Genomic DNA, 27,376 nt, shown 5'->3' on the forward strand with positions numbered 1-27,376 from the left:
ATGCTGCGCTCACGCCGCGCCTACCGAGGGACAAGGCGGTGGCGGCGCCGCCCCCGCGCTCCCGTTTGCCGAGCGCGCCTCCGCGCGCAGCCGCACTGCTCTAAAACAGTTTGTTGCTCACGTCGGAGAAAGCGCTTCCGTTTCCAACGACGCATTCCGGCCACACCTGCCCCTGCCCGTGCCCGAACCTCGGCTCGCTCCGCTGCCCGACCCGCCCGAGGAGGACCCCGCGCTCTGCCGCCCCACCAGGCCATGTCCGAGGAGGGTAAGGGCCCCGGGCGGCCGCTCGCCCCGCAGCGGGAGGCGGGCGGGACGCGGCGCCGCCGGGGCGCGGTGGACGCTCCCCCATGGTTCGGAGCAGCCCCAACGCCGCTGCCGAGCCGGCCGGGCCGCGCCCACCGCGCCCGTCGCGATTCGCCCGTTCCCGCGCGCCGAGCGCTGCCATTGGCTGTCACTCCTGCCCGTCGCCGCCGCGTCAGGGCTGGCGGGGGCGCGCGGCCGCGGGACCCGCTAGGCGGAGGGGCCCGGGCGCGCTCCCGGGGAGCCCCTGGCGATCGGGTGTTCCCCGGGGACACTCAGGGAAATTGGTGCTGTGGAGTAGGGTCGTCCAGCCACAGCTTGGCTGCCTCGTGGTGTAGGTCAGTGTTGGGGGGGAGGGGGAAGGTTTAGCTTTCCTTAGTCTTCTAGTGGCTGGTGAACGTAGTGACGAAATCCTGGGGAGACTTTGGGGTGGAATAGCGGGTTGTCGGCCCTGGCAGGTTCCTCCAGCGCTGCATTTACTCAGGTACAAAACCTGAGTACGGCAGAGATGAGTGAAAGTGAAAGCCTAAAGTGAAAGGCCTGACCTAAAGAGCTTCCCGTTGGAATGCAATGCTCAGTGCAATTTAAGTGCCTTAGAGGTGTATGGGTTTCCTGTACTTTGCGTCAAAACAGATTAGTTTCTGTCAGTTACATGCTGCACCTCGCCCTTCCGAGGAGTGATGTTTATACAGACTCACGTCAGTTTAAGCTCATTTAGCTTGTGGTTGCTGTCACAGACCTACCCACTAAAGAAGTTCCAGTTGTGTCTTGCTCAGATGCCCAATTTCCTTGTGTAACTTCATGGTTCAAGGAACTTTTCTGACTAAGAAATAGCCAGTTCACCGTGCAGTAATGCAAGTGCCAGCATGAAGTAGAGGGGTAGGACTGAGATGTAGGAGGGTGGGAGCATAGCAATCCTGATACACTCCTGGTTAAACAAACATGCGTTTGTTGATCCTTCTCCTTTGTCCTCAACCCTTTGGTCTGCTCATTGGCTTTGTCTGTAACTCAATAATCTTAACAAATATTAAGTCTGTACTAATTCTTGGCAATAGAAAAGATGTGTCGTTAATACTTTTCTTCAGTCAGAAGTTACAGTATGAGCTGAAATCTTGTTGAACATCAGAGGTCTCTGTGAGAGAGTTGTTTTACCTTGAGTTTTGGTGGTTTTGGCATCACAGTGATCCAAATATGAGACCTAAAGCCACAGGAAGTATGTTTTTATTATATCTCTCCATGGTATATGATTTGTATTTGCTTAACATTTGGTTCTGTTGTCTTAGTTTGTTGCAAATTTCACTCATGCAAATTCCGACAACAGCATTCTATATTAACTGTTGTTTCAGTGTTCAGAGACTGTTGATAAGCATTTTTATCTGTGCTAGAGTATTCTGATGTCTCTGATCCCTGAGAGTCTATCTAGATTTAGGACAAAACTATCAGAAGTATGCTAAATTCAAGGATGTGACTTGAAGTAGGTGCAGTCAATTTTTTTTTCTGAGTGCCATATTTAAGCATCTTTGTAAAATCTAGTTTGTCTTACACATAGCTTCCATAGCTGGCTGTTGCATCTAGGACTATTGAGATCATGATTGCATATATACAGAAACGTGTCTAACTGAACTCTTAGAAAATGAAGAAAACCCACTGGATTTCTGTGAAAAGTTTGATTTGGTGATTTTGCAAGCATCCATCCAGGAACTGTGTAGTAGAGGTTTGGATAGGATTTAGTACAAGTTGGTGCTTTCAGCTCTCTCATCCATGTCCCTTTACCATCCCATACTTGATGGTCACCTACATTTCTGTTTCTACAATAAGTGAGAGCATTCGTCAGGTAATGTCTGACTCAGTAGAAGTCCTTCCTTATCCCACTGGCTTACATGATGTATTTAATTAGTAACATACCTGGAGAAAGAAAAACAGTCTGTCAGCTTGTCTTCAGGCTTCAGCTGATGCATCAGATCTAGTTGTGTTTCTGTGCTCGTAGCTTCCATTATCGTGGTATGCAGAAATTTGCTTAAAACTCTCAGGTGTGTCTGCAGTGAGTTTGAGTTAATAGCCAAATGGTTACCTAAAGCTGTGATGGGATGATACTAACCCTGAAAGGCACTGGTGTCCCTGGACTCTCCGTTGTGTTGGTTCACTTTTTTGTGTATGTTAGTGTGTCACACGATAAAATAGAGCAGGATCTAATTGTGATCCAAGTTGATGCTAGCTGTCTCTCCTTTTGTGGGTTAGTTTAAATCCAGCTAAATTCTTTATTTATTTGAGTAGGGTTGCTTTGCTTTATTAATTTTGGTAAGTAACTCATAGTTGCTACAGTTTTTTTTGGCTTTTATGTTTTTGTTTTTAACTGCCTTTGAAAGATTCCAAGTTTTTTTTATTGTTTGTTTGCTTGATTTTAGTATTTCTATATGTTTAATACCAACATCTTTCAATCTTTAGATTATTTTAGAGAAAAAAATCATTCTTTCTATCTGTGACCATCAGTGTCCTGTGTGTGGTGTCGTTGTGTTTATGTCCCAATTTTCTTTATGTTGTAGTTTGTATTCATCTTTCATTTTAAGATTTCCTTTATCTGTATGAGAACAGCTATGTTCAGCAGTGGGTAATGGAAATTAAAAGCCCCAGGGATGAGGAGGATTTTGGCCACCATCTGAGAGGTCAAAAGTTTTGAGGGACTAATGCTTGTGGCTGCATTGCTTCTACATCATTGTGGAAATGTGTTGTAATCAATTAGATGTGGTTGGGGATTTTTGTTTTTTTTTAATCAAGGTGGCTTACCTTTCTGTATTTTCCTGTTTGGTTTATATTTACGCTCCAGCTGTGAGTTGCTGTAGCTACCAACTTTGGAAGCGCTTTCTGCTCATAGTCCACTGCACCATTGAAATTCTGATTTTAAAACTTAATGTCAGGGAGAGTGGTAGAGGGAAGACTGGGCTTTGTGTTCAGTTTAAACCAGTTGTAGAAACTCTCCTGACTTCTGATCATACTGGCCTTCCTTTAGTCCAGATGGAGCTGCTTTGATTTTGCCATCTCTTTGCTGCGTTCTGGTTCCACAGAATTTTTCCCTCTTCTATAGCCATTGCTCTGTCTGCTGTAGATTTGAGTGGCATAGTTGCTGATCAGGTAGGCTTCTTTGGCTGCCTTATTTCCTGTTGGCCAACGTGAGGCATGAGATTTGTGGCAAAGATTATGAATATACAGGTAAAGTCTGTACTTTGTAGGGTTGCATAAATAGCATACAACGTGTGTCACCCCCTCTATTTAGGGATAGAAAGATGATTGCGGGACAGCAGAGGCCCAGCTGTAAGTAGGATGTTTGTCAGGCCATGCACTAATCTGGCATACTGGTTGGGGAAGTTGCCAGGGAGGATTCTGATCCCTCCTGCTTCATTGCTGATGCCCTTTTCCTGACTCTTTGTTAATTCTCTTCCTAAGTAGGTAGAATACTAAATGATTGTCAACAAAAAAATTTGTGCCTGTGAGGCAGTTAATTAATTCAACACACGCTAATAACTCCTCATGTGAGCCTGCAATGAACTTCAATCAGTGAATCACTGAGGTGTTTTGCTAAAAGCTGCACCTAAATTAAGTTTGTGAGTAGTCCTGTTGTTTACTTTCTATGCAGCTGATGAAAACTGTCCAAAAACTGTTCTTAGTTGCAGCCTCAGCAGCATATCTTAGTTTGTGTCCACTCAGCTAAATTCCTTTGTGCTGGTCAGCTCTGCCCCAGGTAGCTTTTTGGCTTCTTTCACAACTATAAACAATGCTGTTGACTGTGTGGCAGTAGATGGGTGTTTCTGAACAGACCCTCAGTTAGGGCAAGTCTTTCCTAATCTGATGACAGCCAAATCCAAACCCTGCCTGTCTTATTTCTTTTGGATTAGGCAGGAGTATTGGCCAGAAGGAAAACTGAATGAACTGGGGAATTCAACTTAATTGAAACAGAGGGAAGAGAGCAGGATTTGGAGTGAATTGGAGATTAAACCCCGGACCACTGTTACAGTGGTAACAGTGAGTAAAACTCCACGCCACTGTTACACTCATACAGTTCCGATTAATTCTTGGACCTTGGTCCATCCTGTGCAATGAACAGGATAGAGATCTTGTGTTACATATAATTAGTGTGACATTATGCATGTGTGCTGGCTGAATTTAAGTTTTATGTCCTAACTTTAGTGGTTCACGGTATGGTTACTTCCATTAATTTGTTTCATGAAGAAAAAATTCCACTCCTTTCCTGACCCTGTCAAAAACACTGGATCTAGCAATAATAACTAATACAGTTATTCTGAAACAAGGACATTTTTCTCTTGATGTAGTGTGTTTAATTGGAAAAAATCTGGTAGTGCAGATTTGGTGTTCCTGTATGACATCTCCTTGACAGCTGATGTTTGGTTTGACCTGAATACCAAATACACGGTTAGGATTTGTAGAATGTTTTGTTTCAAGTGTGTTAAGCAAGGCTTATTTATGAAAGATTAATTTGGTCTGGAAGTTTCAGTATTTTTTTCATATACTTGAAAATGTAAATAGTGGACTTTGTAGAAGTTCTACTGGCTTATAACTGTTACTTTTGAAGCTGGACACTGTAGGAAGAATTGGGTACTAAGTAGTTTCAGGAATCCCACCAACTAAGCAATAGTAAGCTGCTTCCCTTCTATTGAGTGTTAAAACCTCAGTGTATATTTTTAAAAGTGACTTCGCATTTAAAATACCCTGTGGTACAATTGAGATCATGCTAGATGTGATACGGGCACTACAGTTGTCATCTGAAATGCAGAATGGTGTATTTTACCTTTTTCTCTTTCTGAATATGCTAATAGATTACATATGTGTGAAGTCTGAAGATGATGTTGAAGCAGTGATAATGGACCATGGAGAACATGGACTGTCTACACAAAACTGCATGTCAGTGGAACAAAACTGTGAAGCAAACAGTGCTGTTCACCACGTGGGTCAACTTGCCTATGGTAATTACTGATAATTTTTATTGTGATGTAGTAGTTAATGGCTAGTTTTAAGGCTGTGTGTTCAGCGCTGCTCTGTTGAATGCTTTCTATATTTGCCATACCTTTAAAACATGATTTATTAGAAAGCTACTTCAGACAAATTGCTTGGCAATGCATTTAAAAGAGGTATCTTTTAGTTATTACTTTACAGGTCTTTATAAATAGTGAACCCGCTAAAATATTTTGTATTATGTTATATACGATATATTACATTTTAAAAAGACAGCTTTTTACTGACTTATGAAGTAAATGTACGTAGGAATGAATTAGGAAGTAATTTGGAAAATAAATGTAATGGAAAAAGCTAACCTAAAAAATTAGGGTTTTAGATAAACTGCCCAGTGTAGTTTAGTACTGGAGTTACTGATAGTAAGATGGTTGTTTAAGGTCATAAATTATTAGCTATATGTAGCCTTTGGTGATTGTCTCAAATTCATTGTATTTATTTTAACATGCAAGATCAAAGTCTCTTAAAAATCTTAGCCCATGCTTCACTGGCCCAGACAAAAATCATTCATAGCTGTTACGAGCATTTAGTAATTCCAGTAGCAGTATTACCAGTGAGGAAAATGACTGGAACTAAGTGATGGCACTTACTAGTTTGGGGGATTTTTTTTATTATTCAGCCAGTTGACTCTATAGAGAATCCCATCAGTATTTATCTTCACAAAGGCAAGTTACATCTGTTTTCTAGTGTTGTTGGGTGTTTCTGAGAACCTTTAGTCTTTTTGGTCTTGCCTATGGATGCGTATCTGGCAGAGCAAGCTCAATATCACTGAGACATGGATCTAGGTCTTTATTTCTCCCCACCAGCTGCAGAACACTTTTATTTCACTTTTTTTCTTAGCCATTTATGCCCACAAACTCAGTATCACTTTTGCTGGCACTTTTTTTTAGGTCACTGTATTCAGGCCTATATCTAAATTTGGGAACCTCACCATGCAGACCATTAGTTTAACATAATAAACATAATATGCTTAAAATGTGATTTCAGGGATCTGGTGTTTCTCCAGGTGAAGTGGCATTCTGGTTTGGCTGCAGAAAGTGTATGAAATCTGAGGGACTGTATTGTGCCAGTGTGTTAATCCTGCAGCCCTTCTCCTTTCACCGTGTCCTCTTGCCTCTGTTGGTGTTGAGTGCTCTCTGTCGTGTCCTGGGCTCTCCGTTCTGGAGGTGCTGAGTGCTAGGAGATGAGTGCTGGCTTGGCCTGTGTGGCAGGCATGGAGGCATGAGGTGGTCTGGGAAAGGAACCAAATTCTGGAGCTGGTTGGGGGAGAGTAGATAGATTTTAATCTTCACCTTATGTATTTTTATTACCCGGTTTGTGATTTCAAAATTATGTTAACTATACTAGTTAAATCTACCACAGATCTTGCCTAGGTTGTATCTGCCAGCTCTGCTGCATTTGTCTGGGCTTTTAAAGCAAGGAAAATTTTTTTCTGGCTTATGATACTGGATATATTTGTATTTTTCTGTCCTGCTCCTGGCCCTTCCTCTTCTGCTGCATAGAAGAAATGCAGTTGTCTTTGCTTTTCAGTATTTCTCTTAGCTTGTCCCAGTCTCCTGGGATTAGTTTTCTCTTCACTTCTGAGATACTAGTTCTAGTTTCCAACTGGGACATGAAATTAGTTCCATTATTTTGCTAAAGTGGTAAGAAGTACCCTTGTACCTTTTCTCATGCAGCACCATTTATGTGGGAGGAATTTACTGTAGCTGTCCACAAAACTTCCTCACCATACCCTTTCAACTTGGCCTATGCCATCTGAAAACTTCATCATGGCAGAATAATATGATGGAGACTTGGTGTTGCCTTTTTATGCCAGATGCTCTTCTTATTATTTCCAAGGTCTTGTTCAGCTTCTTTATTTGTGTTTTAATATATTCTCTTTTCTGTATCTTGTTATCTATATAGTGCTTGGCCCATCTCTAGCTAAAATATATAGAATTCAAGGGGAAGTAGTTACTTTTGTCTGTTTTTCCTTCCTCTGCTCATAAGAGGATTTTTTATTTCTTGTTAAAAGAGCTGCTATAGCCCTTTCCTGAAAATCTGAGATAGAAACCTGTAACTGATGTATAGACAAATTTGGCAGTAGAACCCTTTCTCTTCCTTGTGAAAATCCTTTAACATTCTTCAATTCTGGCGGGTCTGGCAATTGTGTGGACTTCAAAAGAATTAGCACAGAGCTGATTCACACTGGTAATGACTTTTTAACTGTGCTGGGCCCACACGTGGAGAGTGGAGGCATTCTGTGTATCACTTATGAATGGTTTGTGTTTGGTAATCCCTGACCTGGAGCAGATCTTTTTTGTTGCACAGTGTTTCAGTATCAAAACTGGGGGGAACCCCATAAATGAAGGGGGGCGACAGCTGAGGACTGAATAAATGGGAACTGTGTTTTATATTGTGGGTGTATTGCCTGAATTTTCAGGGAGCTGGTTGTGTTGGGGTTTTGAATTGGACATGGAAATTAGAACAGAGAATCGAGGGAAAAGCAAGGCAAAATGAAATGGAGGCTGTAGAGACTTTGGAAGAAACAGTATTAAATTGAATTTTTCATTTCTGATCTAAATGAATTGGATTAATAAGTGTTTGAAAATATGTTGCTAAACAAATTTGAAATAGCCAAGCAGTTTGAAAGTTAAAAAAAAAATGAGGGTGACTGTGCCTGTTTTTACTGTAGTAAGATGTTAAATGCAGTGGGAAACTTGCTGATGCACTTTGCTTTCTCTTCACTTTCCTAGGAGGCGAAGGCTTACCAGTGCTGACTGATCAAATGGCTTCACAAATGAGCCATTCTACAATGATGCAGAGAGGAAATGGTCACAGCCCTGAAAAAGTGGATTTTGTGGTTTTGCGTAATAAAAGAAAACGAGTTTGTCCTACTGTAGTGGAACAGAATGCGGTATGTTTCTCCAAACAGTAGCTCTTGGTTTTGAGGCCAATTTCAATGTTATTTGAAATGTCACTTTTCCTTCACTCTTGTATGATCATTGGATGACATCCCAGTGAAGAAGATAGGCTGGATATCCATGCAGTGCTTGAATGCTTCTAGCAAGTCTCCAGTCTCTCATTCTGCAGTCTATATGCACATTCAAGGTTGCCCTGTCCCAGGTGCAGAATCCGACACTTGTCCTTGTTAAACTTCATATGGTTGGTGATTGCCCAGATTTGTCCAGATCTCTCTGTAGGATCTCTCTGCCTTCAAGAGTCAGCAACTGCTTCTAGTGTAGTGTCGTCGGCAAACTTAGTATTCCTTCGTCGGCATACTTAGTTAGTATTCCTTCTAGTCCTGCATCCAAGTCATTTATGAAGATGTTGAAGGGCACAAGGCCCAATTAAAAAGAAAAAATCTTGTTGATCAGGTAGTAGATGAAATTAACCAAAGTCCTACATCCCTTTCCCAAAAGCAGAAAACAGTTGATAGATTCAACAACTTTCATGTTCCAGAGCTTCTTAGGACCAAGGCTGTTAAACCACACCCTGTGGCAATACTGTATTTAAATTAAAAATCCTTCTGAGGGTTACTTTTGCCAATTCTACACCAGGATGGCACCAATACGTGTCACACGAAGCTCTGAGGAACCCCACTAGTGACAGGTCTCCAGTCTGATGTTCTCCCATTCACTGTTACTCTCTGTGCTTGACCCATGAGCCAATTGCTCACCCACCACAGGATATGTTTATCCAGCTGTGTGCTGGACGTTTTGTCCAGAAGGATCCTGTGAGAGACAGTATCAAAAGCTTTACTGAAATCCAAATAGATTACGTCAACTGCCTTCCTTCATCAACCACATGGGGTCATCTTGTAATAAAAGGAAGTTAACTCTAACAAGCAGGACTTCCCCCTCATGCTGGCTGTGACTGATGACTGCTTTGTCCTTCAGGTGTTTTTCAGTAACTCCCAGATAGTCTTCTCCATAATTTTACCAGTCACTGAAGTTCTGCCTGTTGTAAACAAAACAAAAGAAACACCCCCCACCCTTTCTTTTTTAAAATAAGACCTGATTAGTTTAAAAAATAGAAGAAAAAACCCTGAAACACCACCAGCAGACTCATTACACCTGCAGTGGATGGTGGATGGGAAAGGCACCCATCCAGTAAAAGAAAAGTCAGGATTGTCCAGGTGGTGGCGCCGTTCTTCCTGTATAAGAGCAGTTTACAAGCAGTGAGAAAATTGTCTCTTCTAGACATTTTTTACAGGTTCTGCTTGCAGTTATACCCACTGAGATAAGCACTTTTTTTAAAATGGTTTATTCAGAGTAAAAATATACATGAAGTCTCATAATTTAGACTCATATTAGAGTTCTTTCCCAATCTAAGTGATTCTGTGATTACATAAGCCTGGCTGTATAGTATGTATAGTTAAATGAGAAAGTTCTGGCCTTAGAATAACCAAATAAAAACACATATTATTTTATATGTATATATATGTGTGTGTATATATATATGTGTGTGTATACACACACACACACAGTCCCTCCAAGATACTCAGCTCCAGCTGAGTTCCAAGTTCCAGTTATTCTGTTGTTGTACCATGCCAAAAAAACTTAAAGGAACCAGAGGTTTGAGGCTCTGCTATGGCAAGCCCGTTGTCAAGTTGGTAAGGAAGCCTTGTCTGGCTGTGAAAGTGGGGTATGCAGGGAGTCAAGCTGGGCCCCGTCAGCTCACTGGAACCACCTGCTGCAAAGGGGCTTCAGTGCCAGCAGTGAAAGTCTCTGGTGGTGGAATGTGACTGACAGAGTGGTTCCCAAATGGTCAGACAGGAAAGTTTCCTTAACACAGCAGTACATAAATAACCAGACTGTGTTAAGTCTTGTTTTCTTAGGCTCTCCTGTAGCCAGGGGAGGGAATATAACTACAACTGAAAGTTTCCAAGTTGGATTCCTAGGAGGTTCTCCCCGCAGTTTATATTTTGAATACCTTCATTATTCAAAACATTACATGCTTTTTATGTTATTTCCCAGGTGAGAACCAGGGAAGAAGAATATGAAGATAGTGACAGTGTCATTTATGAGTATGAACCAGACTATGAATGTGTAAGTTAATTTTGTTTTGTTTGACTGACTTTGAAAAGCTGCTTTGGGATGTGTGTTTTGGGGTAGGCTGAAGTAACATGTGAGATTTGAGTTTGGGATTTATTTGCTTAATGTGATATCCTAAGCCTGTGTATACATTAGTAGCTTACACGCTGTTTTGTTTTGTTTTATTTCAATGAAAAAGGAGAGTATTGTATCTGAAGCTTCCTATGCTGGATATCAACAGATTACACTTATGGAGGTCCTCAGTTATTGCCAGGTATTTTTTTTCTTTATATCTGAAATGTCATTTAAACAACTTTAGTTAAACTTCAGGAAGATTTGTATTCTTTATGTGACAACCTGTGACTTGATCCTTTCCAATTGTTCACTTTTTAGTTGCCCACTTCAATATTTTCAATGAAAAACTACTCTCATTCATATTCTCTGAACTTTTCACACCATAGCTGGCAAGAATACTTTACAAATATTAAGCTTTTATACAAAATGTAAACTCTAGTGATTTACTGGGAGGACCTTCACAGTAATGGGAAAGATATGACTATGATACACACCCAGCTATTGAAAGTATGTATTGCTTGCCAGAGGTGTGCCAAAATTCTACTAGTGTTGTTTTTATGAGTTCTTTCCTTTTAACTTCTGAAGCAGTAGCATATGAGATTGAAAATAACCACACTGAAAGCTAAAAGCACCCCATAGTTATGCAGGTGAGCACTTGTGTGACTGGGGTCACAGTATAGAGTGAAAGACATTCCAGCTGTGCTTTAGGGAAGTCAATTTGTGAGTGGCTTTTAGCCAAGTGTGAACGTCTTATAAGTCTCCTTAAGCAATACATTCAAAAATGTGGTGGATGGAGGTTGACTAAGACTGTGTGAGTAACAGTCTTGCCAGTCTGGGAATGTGTGCAGTAACAAATAGCATTAAGGGAAACTATAGCCTCTTTTACTGCCTGCAGGCACCTTTCCATCTCCTTTACTCCACTGTTATCCCCTCCTCCCAGTGACTTTGCACTAGGGCTACATGAAGCCTTTTTATAACACCTGTACTGAGCTCCTGAGCTTTCTGTTATTTAGTCTGAACAGTCCCAGCTCCCTCAGCCTGTTCTCATAGGAGGGACATTCCCATCCCTTCATCCTTCATGGCTCTTCACTGGTCTCTCTCTAGTACGCCCATGTTTCTCTTGCACTGGGGAGACCAGAGCTGAACTCAGCACTTGACATATGGCTTCAGCAGTGCTGAGCAGAGTGGAAGAATCACCTCTCTCATCTTGCTGGCAATACTTTGCCTAATGCAGCCCAGGGTACCCTTCTCCACCTTTGTTGCAAGGGCACATTGCTAGCTCACATTAAACTTAATCAGGATCCGCAAAAGGATGAGGAGGTCCCAGATCCTTTTTTGCCAAGCTGCTTTTCAGCTGGGTGGCCCCTGGCATGTACTGGTGCCTGGAGTTGTTCCTTCCCAGGTGCAGGACTTTGCACTTCCCCTTTTAGAACTTCATGAGGCTCCTGTCAGCCCATTTCTTCTGCCTGTTGATGTCCCTCTGGACAGCAGCATGACCCTGTAGTGTATGAGCTGCTTCTGCCAGTGTGGTGTCATCTGCAGAGTTGCTGACAGTATGCTCTGCCCATCGTCTAGATCATTCATGGAGATGTTAAACAAGATTGCATACAATACTGACCCCTGGGTACTCTGCTAGTTACTGACCATCATCTGGACTTTGTACTGCTGGTCATCCCCCTCTTGGCCAAGCCATTCATCCATGTGCTGTCTGCTCATCCAGCCTGTATATCAGCAGCTTGTCCCTGAGGATCTTACGGGAAATAATGTTCAAGGCCTTCCTCAGATCCAGGTAGACAATGTCCACGTCTCTACTCTGATCTAGCAGGCCAGTCATTTCAAGGTAGAAGTTTATCAGATTGGTCAAGAATAACTTCCACTTGGTGAAACCATGCTGTGACCGCTGGTGGTATTCTTGTCATTGATATGTCCAGAAATGGTTTCCAGGGTAGCTGCTCTATTACATTCCCAGGGATGGAGATGAGGCTAACTGGCCTGTAGTTCCCTTAGTCCCTTTCTTTGCTGCTTTTCAAGATAGGAGTGACATTTGCTTTCATCCAGTCTTTGGACACTTCTCCCATTCACGTTGGTCGATCAAAGGCTGTCAAGCATGGCCTTGCAATGTCATCAGCCAGCTCCTTGAGCACTTGTCAGTGCATGCCATCAGACCCCTTGGACCTAGGTGTGTCTAGTTTGCTTAAGTATTCTCTGACCAGATCCTCTTACACTCAGTGCGTGTTCCTTGGTCCAGCCTTTATTGCTGGTCTCTGGAACCTGGGATTCTGGAAGGCCAGTCTTGCTAGTAAAGGCTGAGGCAAAGGTGACATTGAATGGCTCAGCCTTTTCTGTTCTTGTATCACTGGGTCGCCTCTCTCATTCAGCAGTGGGCTTGCACTTGCCCTATCCCTCCTTTTGTCACCTGCATACCTACAGAAGCCCTTCTTCTTGTCTGTGGCATCCCTGGCTACATTCAGTTCCTTCCAGTTGGGACTTGACTTTACAGACAGGATTTTTCTAAATATTTCCCATTGGTGTTAGAGAAATCAATATTTCAGTGGCTGCCAGTAAGGCTTTTACCTGTGTGTTTGGAAACTTATTAGGACTTAAAATAGTGTATCGTAATACCTAATGTGCCTTAGAACTTGTCAGAAACTTGTCAGTGTATCATAAAACATGAAAATAGGTACAAATAAAATATCTGCTGGAAGCAGTAAGAGCAACCTTCAGGTGCCAGCTGTGTTAGAGTCACAAGAGTAAACTTCTCTGAGAATTCTTTTTACTGTAATATTTACCACTGTTACTTGCATTTTTTGTCTAAATTGATTTTTAATACGATTACAGAATGTGTATATTATCTACAGATCTTAGCCAGTTTTAGGGAGGGAATTTAGCTTTTAATTGAACTTTCTGGTTTCTTTAGATTTAGTTTGGGTTCTTGTGAAACGGTACTGTTTTCACTCTTACATTTGTCAACAGGCCATGTATGATGCCATTCAGAAATTGGATAAAAAATTTGACGTTCTTCATCGAAAGGTCTCGGAAATGCAGCATACTCGTGTAAAGCCACTGTTGCTAAAACCTGTGAGTATTAAAGACCTAAGACATTTATTTTTTCTTTAACTCACTCATTTCCTCTGATGCTTATTTAAAAAAACAACTCCTTCACTAAAATTAAAATTAGTAGCAAAGTAGTAGACTTAGAATCTATTTCAATTAAATTACTTGAGATTTCTTACCATCTGCCAGCTTCTGTCTCCTGTGTTGTTATTGACTGGTGGTCACAGATTGATAGTGGCCCCCATCAAATCCAGGATGCTGTGATAGATGCTGTAAAATTCTATTTGTATTGGAATGATCAGAAATTAATTGTGTTGGTACATCTTAAACTTCAGTACATTGCTCTTGCACCTTTGCAACATGTGATGTGTTGTCTTACTGGTTTCTGCAGTTAAAAGAAAGTTTAAGCATCGGTCAGGCTGGTTCAATTGACTAACTGATTTTTAGATCTCAACAATGTGTTGTCATATCCATTACAGTCTAGAATTATTGTTTTTCTTAGTAAAGGCACCTTTTTCAACATTTTTAATAAGGTTTGATATTGAGTGCACGCTATTCATTTTGTTCCTGAATGATCAATCCACTGTTAACTAAGGAGACACAATGTTAGTACTTCTAACAACGCTCTTTAAAAGGAAAGCATAACACATAATTTTTGAAGAAGGTCATAAAATCCATAATGACCTTTTTTGTCAATGATACCGCAAAGCTTTTAATGTGGCAGAGGTGATCCTGCTGTCAGGAGATGTCAAGACAGGAGTAAGGCCAGTTGCTTTAAGGGTGGGTAAAAGCAATGAATTTCTCATGCATCTCAGCTATCAGGAGGATACTAGGTTTTATTTGGGATGTGGGGTTTTTTTCAACTCCAAGCTTTTACTGCCCATGCATCCAAAACCATGAGATCCAGGGAATAAACTGATCTTTTCACCTACACATGAACCCTATGAGACCTCTGTGCTCTTACCCTCCACTCTGATCATGTGGGATGGCAGCTGCTTTAATGTTTGGCCTAAAAGTGACCTGCACTGCCTTTTTTTTTCCTCCTGGGTTTTATCACTATAAGCTTGTAGGATGCAATCTGCCAGCTGTTTAAAACCAACAGGAATGCTGTTGGGTTTTTTTGTAGCTGTACCATTGTTGTATCTGTGAAGGACTAAGCATATAAATAAGGAAAGGTTTGTGGTAAAGGTATGTTTATTTTTTTATATGAATTCCAAAAGCTGGAAAAACAGCCAAGCTTTCAGATACATAAGCCTTTCTTCAGGTCATAGATTTTTTTAATGTTACAAGGGTGAAATATAATGGGATTTCTGTAAACAAGCAAACCAACCCACCAAAAATTAAACAAAATAAGAAAAACAAACCAACATGTGTCATCTACATTTGGTGGCTACCGACTTGTGTTTTGAAGTAGAATACATGCTTTAGGGATCATATATTTTTTGATAAAAGTACTCAAAGTGGTGAAAAACTTAGCCCATCTCTCAGTTTGTCTTAGTTGGAATCTTCCATTGTAGATGAGATCTGCATGTTTAGTGTTTTCAACTAGCAAGTAAAGAAAGAAGAAAAAGCAAATTTTTTTTCCTTCTTTGAAAGGAACCTAGCGTGGCAGTGAAGACATCCTTTGAAAATTCATCAGACTGGGTCAATGGCTGAAAAATTTTAGATTTTATTTTGCCTATTTACCTTTCTATAGAGCATCTTTAAGAACCTTTACAAAGTTTTTCTCATTATATATTTGTCTAGAAAGCAATTATGCCATCACCCCATGTGGAAAAAATTGAGAAACATTCAAGCTTATCAGATAAATTCTTGGTGTTGCAACTACAAGTGAGAATAGAGGAAAGCAGAGGGAAGGCTAAAAAGTAACAGCTCTGAGTTAATGACAGTGACTACTTCAAGGGAGAGTATGCTGCCAATAGCATAATTGCTAAAATTTAGTTTTCCTGGTTTGCTAAAAAGAAAATAAAAAATGACCAGCTATGTCTAATTTAACCTTTTAATTGTTTTCTGAATCACGTTTCCAGAAACCAGTTGGATTTTCATACAGAAGTTCCAGTCATTTGCCCCAAGGAAAAATAAGAGTACAAAAATCCATGGAAAGGGACTTAAGTCTTCATCTCTCTTCACCAGGCCAGGGAAGGCATAGTCCAGTTGTAAGGGTTCCTTTACAAAATGGCCATGCTCAAGTCAATTCCACAGTAAAACATGCTCAGCAGAGTTTTCAGTTTGAATCACAGCAGCCTGTTGGTAGGCAGAGCCCACCACTCCCCACTATAGTTTCAACACATTCATTGCATTCATCATACACAGCAACTAATGAGATGCCTGACCTTTCACCACAATCAAATCTTGCACCCAGTATTGTGGAAAGTACTGTCAACGTTGCATCTTCACCAGTGGCATCATCATCGATGCCAGCACCATCTGAGCCCAGTCAAGAAAATAATGCTGCAGTGGAGAACTACAGAAATGCATCTGGGGATGTGAATATTAGTGAAGAGCTACCATCTTCCTCAGTCTTCATCGACCCTAGCTTTGGTGAGTTCCTTCGTGATAAATATTCCAAACAAAGACTAAAAAACTGCTACTAGTATTAAAAAGATATGCCTAAAGAAATTTCATTATCATAATTTAGCAAAAATAAAGGAGCAGAACTGGCTGACTGACACACATTTCTGTAATGGAATACTGCTTAAAACTCTTGAAACAAAGGTCACAGGAATGTTTAATATACCAGAGATCACTTAAAAACCTCTGCGGTGCACATACAGTTGTATAGACTACTACAAGCCTTTGATTCACAGTAGGTGGTTTGGGTTCTTTTAAGACTAGACCCTCTTTTTCTCTCTTGAGACACTCTGTATAGTTCATAAGTAATGTATGCATGCTATGCATGTGTTTAAAAAGGCAAAAGAGATTGCCACTAAAGCTCAGTGAGGCATATGCCTGTAGGCACATTTTAAGAAAGCAGTTTACCTGATCTGTGTGAAGGAAATACCTGTTTTCTTCTCATGGAGGATTTTATCAGTGAAACATCCTTTCTATACTCAAATCCTCCAGTGTTTGGTTTATTTTACAATACTTAATTCCACAGAAAAAGAATGATTCCATGGATCATTGCATTATAATAAATATGCACATATAAAAGTAGCACTGTGTCTTAAAAACTAATGTCTTTGTAAAGTATAAATGCCCTGACTTATGTGGAAGGCTGAGCTATGAGTTTTTTGTTGCTTTTGGTGTAAAAAATAAGTTCATACAGCTGAAGAACTGCGTGAATAGTAAGTGAAATACTTGGATATCTATCTACAGATTTGTAAACCATGTATGTTTTAGCAATACTATGTATGGATATGCCATTCTTCATGAGTCATTGTCTTGAAAACGTACAAGGTATCTGCACCTGTGTAAAATAGGCCAGCGTGAACATTGTGGATTCTTGGGTGTGTAATGTATCTTCTTGGGTGTTTTGATTTCAGTTTGTTATGTTGGTGGTTAATGTAAATAGGGACCCCTGGTGGCCTAGTGGTTAGCATGCAGGACTCTCACTGCTGTGACCCAGGTTCAATTCCCCGGTCCCTCGGGCAGATGGAGCTCGTTAGCCCTGTGAGGCCATCCATCTATGAGAAGGTCACTCTAAACAAACCTATGTCCTGAGGACCTCACTGCCATTGTCCATCGCTTGGCCCCGGCAGATGAACCTTAGGATTAAAGGGTGGGCTCAGTTCAGCGCATGCTGTGTCTCACCTAAAAAAATCCATTGCGCAGGCTTGAAAGGTAAAAGACCTTTCCCAAAATCTTCGTTCGCGAAGACTGGCCATTATTATTATAATGTAAATCAAAAAGATATTTCTGTTACCGTTCCAATTTAAAGCTTCTTTTGGAAGAGCAAAGATAAGTAATAATATGTAGTAGAATTAACTATAGCGAAGAACATATTCTGAGAGTACCTTAGAGGTCAAGAGAAAGAGTTTGAAAAAGTGTTCTGTTTTTAACAAGTTGCTTGGGATTTTTAATTCTTTTTCTTTAATTTTTTTTTGTTTTACAAAAGAGTTTGTTGGTGACCCAGCGAGAAACGTAAAAGTTCTTGGAAACGATTTGGTGAAGGCTCGGCAAAAGACTAAACCGAAGTACGCCGCGCGCTACCTGGTTCGTGTCCTGTTCCCCAAGAAAACACTGTTGTGCAGCATTATGGGAGCGAGTGCACGAGGGCGCAGGACATTGGATCCAAACAAAATTGCTGCAATAAGAGGTATGTTACCTTTCAAAATGCACAGATTTACTTCTTTAATACTTAACAAAGTTTTTAACTTACAAGAAGTCCTTTTCTGTATGTTTCTAGCATTGTCTAGCAACTGGCGAACAGATAAATGCCGTAGTGGATGTGCTCCACTCTGCAGTGTCTTTTTGTTTTGAAAGTCCTACTTTGTAATTCTCATTGTTCATGTTTCTTCAATGTGGATAAAACAATTTGTATTTCTCTTGGTTTTGTGTACTCCACGTTCATCAGTCATACTCGCTCTCTCTAAATTTTTTGTTGCAATTTATTTTGTGTTTGCGTGTGGCATGGGTTTTGTGGGTGGGTTTTTTTGGTTGGTTAGGTTGGTTTTTTTTATGGTCAGGGTATACTTGGGACAAACATTAACGGGTGATTTTTAAATACTCTTTCTCTTATGTTCAGTTCTCTAGATTGAGAAATGGTAAAGATGGGGAGGGTATTATTTTTTTAAAATGTCAAGCCATTTACACAAATCCCATGGTATGTATGTGTTATGGGGTTAAAAGAGTGAGATTATATAAGATGTGAAATGGTTGCAGCATTACCCTGTCTCTGTTCTTTGTGGGCTTCTTTTGTTATTGTTGTTTTTGAAGTTTTTTTTGAAATTAGTATGATAAATCACACATTTCCCCCAATTCTACCAGGAAATACTTTATATAATAACATTATTCACAACACCTCAAAAAAGTATCATTGAACATCTTGAATTCATAATGCTGCTTAGCTTCAAAACATGAGTTTACTGTCGCTATTTGTAGATGGAAATCTAAAGCTTGTAAATGGAGAACGGTAAACATGAAGCATTTCTTAGCTTGTGTTCTCTTTCTAAATTAGAATACTTCTAAATGCCATTTTATGTCATGAAACTTTAAACATTTTCTATATTTTATTTGTAGAATTTCTGGTAACTAACTTTCCAACCTATGATTTGAGTGAGCATGGAAAAGACTGGAAAACCTGTATCACAAATGTCAATGCTATGATCCGCTGTTTACGCTCTGAAACAAAAAGAAACTCAGGAAGTTCTGTTAAGGTGATAATTTTTTAAGTACTAAGTTTGTGCATTTTCTCAGATTAATGATTTGAATTCCTCATCATGCAAGTGCTCTAATTGGAAATTCCTTGGGTTCTGTCTCTGTGTTGCTCAGCACAGGCCTGCTGACTGTAGTGCGAGTTCTGTGTGGGAATACTGGAAGCATGTGCCTTTCTCTTGCTCTGCCTCTTCCTGTTCCTGCATCCACTGTTCAGTTAAGAGATGTTTAAGCATAGGATATGAAAAGGAAGGCACTGCAAATGTTGCCCAGACGTAGTGTCAAATTTGATTGAGAGGTTAAACATGTAGCCGGTAGCACTGTTTTCACAAGCTTTTCTTTCAGAGATATCCAGCCATGCCTTTATGTTGACTGAAAAATAACTCCCAAAACACCTCCATTTACCTCTGCTTCTAAAATGCTCTTTGCATATCTCTGAATATTTATTACCTGTTTCACCTGTTATTTTCATGATAGAAATTCAGGAGTAACTATATTGTAAATATCTGAAAGCTAATTTATACTAAATGGGATATAAACTGGAACACTAATTAGAAAACTGGTAGGTTTCTCCTGCTGCATATGCTAACCTCATTTAATGTTTCAGGAGACAACTGAGGGGAAAGAAAAAGTAGCTGATGCTCCAGATACATCTCGTTGTGTAGATTTAAGTTATAATGAAGATAGTGGAGGCAATTCACAAAACTCTCAGAAAATGACCAGCTCCACAACTGACACATCACGGAATTCAGGATTGGATAAGTTTCCAGAAGCTTTCCACACATCTTCAGTCAGGAAACAACAGTGTTTGGAACCTATGGGTAAACTAAGAACTTTCCATTTTCTGGAATTGTTTGTTATGTTTTAAGTGGTCAGTGATAGGCAAAAGATGATACTGTAGGTGTAATTATGTAATAAAGGGATTTTCTGAACTATGTGACTCTTCCTCTTAAGGCAGTCATATGGTATATGTATAGTAAGTCTTCAAGGGAGCAAACAAAAGCGTTATCTTGCTAATAGAACATATGTCTGTCTGCATCTACCAGTGTCCTGTAATGCATATCCACTGTAAGACTGGAAAATTCATCTTCAGATACTCTGTTCAGTTGTCCTAGCTTTTTTCTTTTATTTGGTAGGTATTGTACTTTAAAGGAGTAAGCTAGCTCAGAACATCTATGAAATGGTATTGCAATTTCAGAAGAAAAGCACACCTTTCTGTAAAACTGACTCTTTAGGACAATAAAAACCTTAAAGCTGCCTTTATATTTTTAATGAAAGTAAAATATACTTTTACAATATACAAATGCATTGTGAAAAAATCCATGTACAGCATGGCATAGAAGGTCTCAAGGAAAATGAGCTGAGGTTAGTTGCCCTTGGAGATAATTTATTTGCTTAGAATCACTTTTGGTCTGTGTCAGATCTGCTTCTGCACCCAACATTTGTTAGTCTGATCCCACAGATCTCTTTTTTTTTTTTTAGTGTTCGTAGTGAAGTCAGATTGAAGTAGTTATTCACTCTTTTTCTGTTTCCATTTACAGGATCTAAACACCACTGAAATAGCAGAACTTTTTTTTACTTATGTAATTGGAATAGCATAATCTTTTCATGTAAGATGAAAACAAGTTAGAAAACAATCATTAATAATGCAGGTTATATTGCTAGCATTGCTGAAGACCTATCAGAAATACTGTTACATGGTTGTAAAACAGGGTTTTCTGGCTGCTTGGACATTTATCTGCAATATGTTTCATTTTAGCATTAGCTGTAGTGTTGTGGTTCTGCTCTGTTCTTTCCAAGCAAGTAGAGTAGCTTCAGGGTGAACTTATGGTGTTAGTTTTGGTGTAATACAGCCACTTTGAACCATGGTCAGTGTTGGATGAGTAAAATATCTCTCTTCCCTTCCTATCATCTTTTCTAGAACCTCTTGGGAGTCCGTGGCGCAACGTCCAGTTGCCTTTCTCAGTCATTTACGTAGCCAAGGGGAAGACACGGCCAGAGCTGTCAGCTCGCTACCTAATTCGTCATATGTTCACTGAAGATGTGCTGGTAAAAAGCAATGTATATGGTAGTCTTGATCGTGGCATGAGCCCCCTGGATTCCAACAAAATTAATGCTCTCAGAGGTAAGAAAATCTCCGTTCAAATGGTAATTTGGGGAAATTAACAAGAGTGATTAACTTTATATCCTATAAACAAAGCATGAAACCTGAGAAATTAGTCTGTGAAACCATTCTGACAGGTATTAGTGCCAGCAGTGAAACAGATAGAGAGGATGTAGACGGAGTTATATTTTAGTAGCTCAAGAAATTCTCCAGATCACAAAGCTGGTTCATGTGAAAAAACTCCATTTCCATGACATCTGCTTAAAAGGGCAACGCAGTGGGAGATGGAAGCAGTGGTGGACATCTGGGATGATTTCTTAATATAGGGGCTAGGTAGATCAAGCAGAGTTGTCATGCATAGCAGGTTATGGTACCCTTCATGAAAAGGTTTGATGTGTGATAATTGGTGGCAGTATTGCCTGGAGAGACTACAAAATCCTGGACCTCAAGATCCTGAGTAGAGTAAAAGGTCTGAGTAGGTTAGGAGAGCAGACTTCGGCTTACTTGAGAAACTCTCAGGTGGAAGCTTGTGAGAGACTCCTTTAAATAGGAGAGAAGCTCAGGGAAGTTGATAGGTCTTTAAGGCAGCATTCTGCAAGCACAAGAGAGTCCATCCTGACAGGAGAACTGGTAGAGCTATGGGGAGACAAGTTTGACTAAGCAGGGAATTTATGACTGACATCTGGAGCAAAAAATTGTTTATGGAAATTAGAAACAAGGAGAGCTTTTGAAGTGAAACTTAGTTAACTGTTGTGATTTAACCCGTCAGGTAGCTGAACACCACACAGCTGCTTGCCCACCTTCTTCCTTCCTGTCGTGTTCTCCCTCCCCATCCCACTGGGATGGGGGAGAGAACTGGGGAAGAAAAAAAAAGAAAAAAAAGCAAAATTTATGGGTTGAGATTAGACAGTTTAATAGGAGAGAAATGTAAGGGAAAATAATAATAATGATGATGATAGAAGAATTAGATTATGGAAAACAAGTGATGCACAATGCAGTTGCTCACCACCTGCTGACTGATGCCCAGCCCCTTCCCAGGCAATGACCCCAAGCCAGCTTTACCCCTAGTTTATATGCTGAGCATGAGGCCATATGGTATGGAAATATCCCTTTGGCAGTTGGGGTCAGCTGTCCTGGCTGTGCATCCTCCCAGCTTCCTGTGTCCCCCAGCCTGCTTGCTGGTGGGGTGGTGTGAGAGGTTGAAAAGGCCTGGACTGCTTAGCAACAACATCAGTGTGTTAATCAACATTATTCTCATCCTAAATCCAAAACTGTACTACCTACTAGGAAGAAAATTAACTCTATCTGAGCTGAAACCTTGCCTGGGAGCGTTGGAATAGTGTTGAAAAAGCCAAAGCTCACCTAAAGTTGAGATTTGCAAGGAATGTTCAGGAAAGCAGGAAGAGCTTCTTCCACAGCATTACTGTGGGATAGTGCTCACTGAGTTAGTAAGGTTGCATATTTGACTAGTTACCTTCATCTAGAAGACACTCTTAACATGATACTAGGATACTATGGGGGATATGATTTAGTCTTCGGTAGTTTTGCAAGAAGCAGGGAGTTGCACTCTGAGCCATATGGGTCCCTTCTGATTTGTTCTGTGATTCATCACACTTTTTTGCAACATGGATTTCCTAACAAATCTTGGAACTGCTTGTCCTCCATGTCTGGAATATAGGGAGGTTGAAAGGGTTGTTAAGATCCAGACAGTGCATGCTAAGAGCTCCACAGGTGTGGCACGACTGCGTCTCAGGCTACAGCATTGAAGGTTAATAAAATGAAGCTGTCCTGTTTTGGTAGCACACACTTGTTTTGGCTTAATTACATCAAAAGAGAGTATATAGCTTGCATAAATAATTGATAACTCACTATTACATACTTGTTTATTCTTAGACTTCCTTCAAGAGAATTTTCCATCCTTTGATCTAAATGAGAGTGGATTTGATTGGAAGGCATGTGTGGCTGCCATAAACAGCACAATCCGCAGTCTCAGACATGAGCTTAAAAAGGCTACGGTTGGAATCCGCCAGAGAGCCTTGGCAGTGCCATCATCGAGTGCAGAGTCCTCCAAGGAATCCCGCTCCAGTAAAGCCAATGGAAAGTAGCACTATCATGTCACGGATTGAAGCCCTCTATATCTGTCTCAAATCTTAATTCATCAGGTTTTTATAAATTCTGTGTAAAAGCCTGTAAAATTGAGTTGTCCCATTAAACCGAATTGTCAGCAGCGCTTTATAGTATCACTTCATGAGACCAAAGTTAGCAGAAGACTTGGGAACCCTAACTCCTTGTATAAGTAGCATTTGTACTCCTCAGAAATTACTTTCACTGTTCCTTGTCGCATTTGCAATGTGCTCTATCTTAAAAGCATCTTCTCATGATTCATTGAATCTGAAAGATTAATCTGATTAGAAAAGATGCACTGTGCATCAGGTCAACAGAAGCAGATGGAAAAGAGAAGAGGAAAGAATGATCCTTCTTGAAGGATGAATCATAGCCAGCTAAGTTATCTAATTACGTGTGAGGAATGAAATTTGCTTTGTCAATTGGATATTTTAAGCAAAAATATTGGAAAGGAAAAATATTTTTAATTGCATTTAGTTAACTTGTATCTGGACTTGATCTTGGGGGTGTTTCCCAACCTTAATGATTCTATTTGCCTCCTGTAGCAGACTTTTTTGTAGGATAAGAGGCAGACAACCATGTAAGTACAGTTGGAGTAGTGCTTTGCTCTGATTTAGCTCTACGAAAGGGCAAAAAAAGCACCCAGAACAAACAGTTCAGTGATTTGTTGTTCAATGGAAACTGTTTTTCCTTGATGAAATGTAAAGGTAATACTTTCTCCAGGATCCTGAACTCCACTATACGGTCTCTGTTACGTGTTTTTCCAGCATCAGGCACTGTCCTCCCAGTGTCCATGTACTGGCAGACTGGTGTGTGAGTTTGCCTTGCCACTTGCATCATGTCTGAGCACAGTCTCAGAGGTCCAACTTCTTCACAGAAAGAAGCTGCTCAGAAGACTGGCACAGAGAACCGATTTTACCTCTGAAATTTGAGGCAAGGGTGGCTTCCAAAATTATGGCTATGTACATAGCAGAACTGTCCTCTCCTAGGCAAAGATTTTATAGTTTATTTGTTAGCAATAGCATAAAACAGTGAAGTTTATTTATTTTCACTTCTGTTCGTAACACGCAGTATTTATTATATATAGCTTAGGACTGGCTTTTTAACTGTAAATTAGGATATGCAATGGCCTTATCAGATACGAAATTAGTAATTTAAGTTCCCCCTGCCACCTCCTTGCAGAAGTCCTCTGTATGAATCAAGAAGTAGGCTGAATTTCTGATTTTCTCTTTTTACTAGAAATGTATGGCAAATTTGATTGTTCTGGTGTGCTACTAACAAATTTTTCTGTTACTGATCTATACAGTCAGTATTTGCCAAGAACTTTGGTGTGTGTAGATATTACTAGTTCGAAACCTTAGAAAAAGCTGAAAATGCTTATATTTTTTCAGTAGTTTTATGACTTTTTTTCACTAGAATTATATATTTATTGAATGATCTGTTTGGCACTGAAATCTGTAAAGTGTGGTGCATACCTATTGCTTCCGTATTGAAAAGAGAATTGAATAATTGAATCAAAGTAGAAATAGTTTTCTTATTTCTGTTTCAAATGTATTCATTTTTGCTAAGTTTTATAAGATAAAATTACAGTATTTTGCTGTTAGGATAAAATATTTTACAAATAAAACCATCACATATAGCTCCTTGACTACATATGTGTGTCTTGAGTATTTCTTGTTACTGTAGATCTACAGTTGAAGTACAGTTTCATTTGAAAGATTCTTCTGATCTCCTTTAAAAACCCAGGGCTTTGCGATATCTTCTGATTGAGGTGAGGTGATTTCCAAATTTAGACAGCCTTAACTGATTCAGTAAACCAAAGCAAACTCTTCTGGACTTGACTTCTCATTTACAGCTGTGTGTGAGCTCTCTAAAACAGAGATTTCCACAAAAGCACAGGAGTTCAGTAAAATTTTTAAGAAAGTCCTTTAAACTGAACTGATGAATTCTGAGTAGATGAGGCCTTATTCATACAGTGGGATCAGTTTCTGTGTTAGTCCTTATTCAAGGAATAAAGCAGGACTGGGAGGCAAACTGTTCATTTGAAACAGAGTTCACATCCAGGTGAGGTGAATCACTGCATGCTCGTGGCTCACAAATTGATGCAGTTGTTCACTGCACTTCATGTCAGGGAGAACTTAATGTGAGGGAGAGCAAGCTGGGGCCAAGCAGCAGTGCCATGCCCTGTCCAAAACAGTGCTCTGGGCTGGGGTGGTGGCTGGCAGGGACACTGCCCAGGCCAGAGGAGACAAGGTGACCAGTTGGCAGCAGCAGAGCCATCACTGCAAGGTGGGTTTGAGTTTCTTGCAGGAGCCAGGGCTGAGCAGGACTGGAGACTTGACTATGAGCAGGATGCCCTGGTTCCCCTGCGCAGAAAGGGGGGTTCAGGGAACAGGGCTGGCACATCCAGCCCACAGCATAGCCCTGCAGGGATGATGGCAGGCAGGTCTTGGCACAGGTGGCCAAGAGGGACAGGGCCAGGTTGCTCGAGGCACCTGGGGCCTCTTGGTACCCCCTTTGGGCTCTGATCCAAATTTTTGCAGGTTTCACAGCATGGATGTAAACAATCCATCTTGCAGATGTGTTCAGCTCTTGTAGCCAGAACTCATCCCCTAGAACAATATCAATACTTGCTATTCTCTTCAAGTGTTTATTCAGATCATTTGATGAAAGTGTTCATAGAATTTTAGAATAGGCTGTAGAAGTAATAGATATTTGTGCCATTCTTTATCTGTATTTTTTATAGTTGTGGACACGTGATAATTTTGTAGTTCTCTTGTACAATCACCGTTTTGTCAGTGTATGGTGCAATGATGTCTGCGCATGAAGTGCAATGAGAACTGCTGACTTTAAATGCCACCTCAACTACAGGCTTATGTAAGTATTTAACTTACAACTGCAGCATAGATTTTTTAGTTTTTTATTACCGCTCTAGTCTTTGCCCTCAAGTGATGAGGTGACATTGATCATACTACTCCACGAAATTCACTTCAGCAATGGAAGCAGGGCATTTACTCGCAAGTGGATTGAAGGGCTATAGCACCACCTACCGAGAGCCAAAAGTTTTTCTGAGAAACTGAAAACCTCCCTGACTGAAACAAGCACGAAATATCCTGACAGAATGACGCAGTTCTGAGAATTTGATTGGTGCTCTCACTGAAAATTTGAAGTTTCACTTTTAGCTGAGCTTTATTCTTTTAAGCTAAGTCTTTCCTTTTAAAAATTATCTAATTTGAGTTGGGATTGTTTGTTCAGTGAGATGCTATTTTTGTTTTAGTTACTTTTAGCATTATCTGTAAGTCTTTAACACAGGGGGCTGTATCTCTGAACGTCCCCTCCTTCCTTCCTTCTTCTTCCAGCTCTATATGCTGAGCATGACACCATATAGCATGGGATATCCCTGTAGCAGTTGGAGTCAGCTGTCCTGGCTCTGTCCCCCCTCACTCCTTGTGCACCCCCAGCCCTCTCCCTGGTGGAGTGGAGTGAGGAACAGAAAAGTCCTTGACCGTGCAAACACTGCTCAGCCAGAGGGAAAATGTGCCTGCATTATCAGGCCTGTTTCCAGCACAAATCCGAAACACAGCCCCTACTAGCTACTGTGAAGAAAATAAACTCTGACCCAGCCAAAACCAGCACACCCATTGAGGAAGAGAATTCCAGAGCCATCAGCAGGCAGGCAGAGGCTTGGAAAACTCCCAGAACTGTGTGAAGTGACCACAGGCTATACAGAAGGACATCTTTCTGCCTGTAGTGTCAGGTTTCAGAAGGCAGTATAAGTATATTGTAGGCCAGAAGACATTTAAAAATATCATTGGGTACCTAGTTGGACATAGGAAAGTTTCCAATTACATGGCAGAGTAACTAACCAGCCCAAGTAAGAGGATTTGTAAATGTGGGAGGTGGTTATATCCCAAAATATTTGGGCAGGTGAAACTTAATGAAACAAACTGGTGTTCTAGCTTTGGGAAGACCAGAATGATGTAGTAGTGAAAGCATACTAAGTGCCAAAAAGATCTGGGGAAAGGAAGAGATCTGACCAGATACGAAATTCTGCAGGATCTTTTGGGGAGCAGAGCTTGTTAACCAGAGATGAAAAACTGTACTGCAAATAGGATGCTGTGTGTCTTTTCTATTGAATGCCATGAATTGCTTAGCTTAGGTGGTGTATGGACTTTAACAAAATCAGATGTCCAATATTTGCTGACTACTGCCTTTCAGTATGCAGAAGGCTGTCCATGCTTTTAGTTAGTTTCAAGCCAAAGGAGTTAAAGCTCCGGTTGCTGCAAACAGGGCTTGTTTGATGTATGCTTTTGCCCCAGTTAATGCCTGCTAATGTCATACTTTTTAAACTGCATACAGACAAACCCTG

At 40.5% G+C, this 27,376-nt stretch overlaps 1 protein-coding gene across 1 annotated transcript; it reads left to right on the top strand.

Annotated features, from left to right (window-relative positions):
• Positions 1 to 24,651, top strand: BEND2 (BEN domain containing 2). The gene is made up of 12 exons (XM_027689242.1): positions 1 to 265; positions 5,130 to 5,276; positions 8,058 to 8,218; positions 10,281 to 10,352; positions 10,537 to 10,611; positions 13,386 to 13,490; positions 15,494 to 16,007; positions 17,521 to 17,721; positions 18,645 to 18,781; positions 19,387 to 19,600; positions 20,701 to 20,904; positions 22,777 to 24,651. The coding sequence occupies exons 1-12, from the start codon at positions 1 to 3 to the stop codon at positions 22,986 to 22,988; spliced, it is 2,307 nt and encodes a 768-aa protein (XP_027545043.1). The 3' UTR covers positions 22,989 to 24,651.
• Positions 24,652 to 27,376: the final 2,725 nt, after the last annotated feature.

This window comes from Neopelma chrysocephalum, unplaced genomic scaffold, assembly GCF_003984885.1.
Source record: "Neopelma chrysocephalum unplaced genomic scaffold, ASM398488v2 Primary Assembly neopelma1_76, whole genome shotgun sequence".
Lineage (NCBI taxonomy): Eukaryota > Metazoa > Chordata > Aves > Passeriformes > Pipridae > Neopelma > Neopelma chrysocephalum.

Bases quoted from the DNA above. Each gene is read 5' to 3' on its own strand.
- BEND2 (XM_027689242.1), top strand. From the start codon at position 1: ATGCTGCGCTCACGCCGCGCCTACCGAGGGACAAGGCGGTGGCGGCGC. The intron at 10,353-10,536 runs GTAAGTTAATTT...TCAATGAAAAAG, and splicing joins ATGAACCAGACTATGAATGT to GAGAGTATTGTATCTGAAGC. The intron at 16,008-17,520 runs GTGAGTTCCTTC...GTTTTACAAAAG, and splicing joins CTTCATCGACCCTAGCTTTG to AGTTTGTTGGTGACCCAGCG.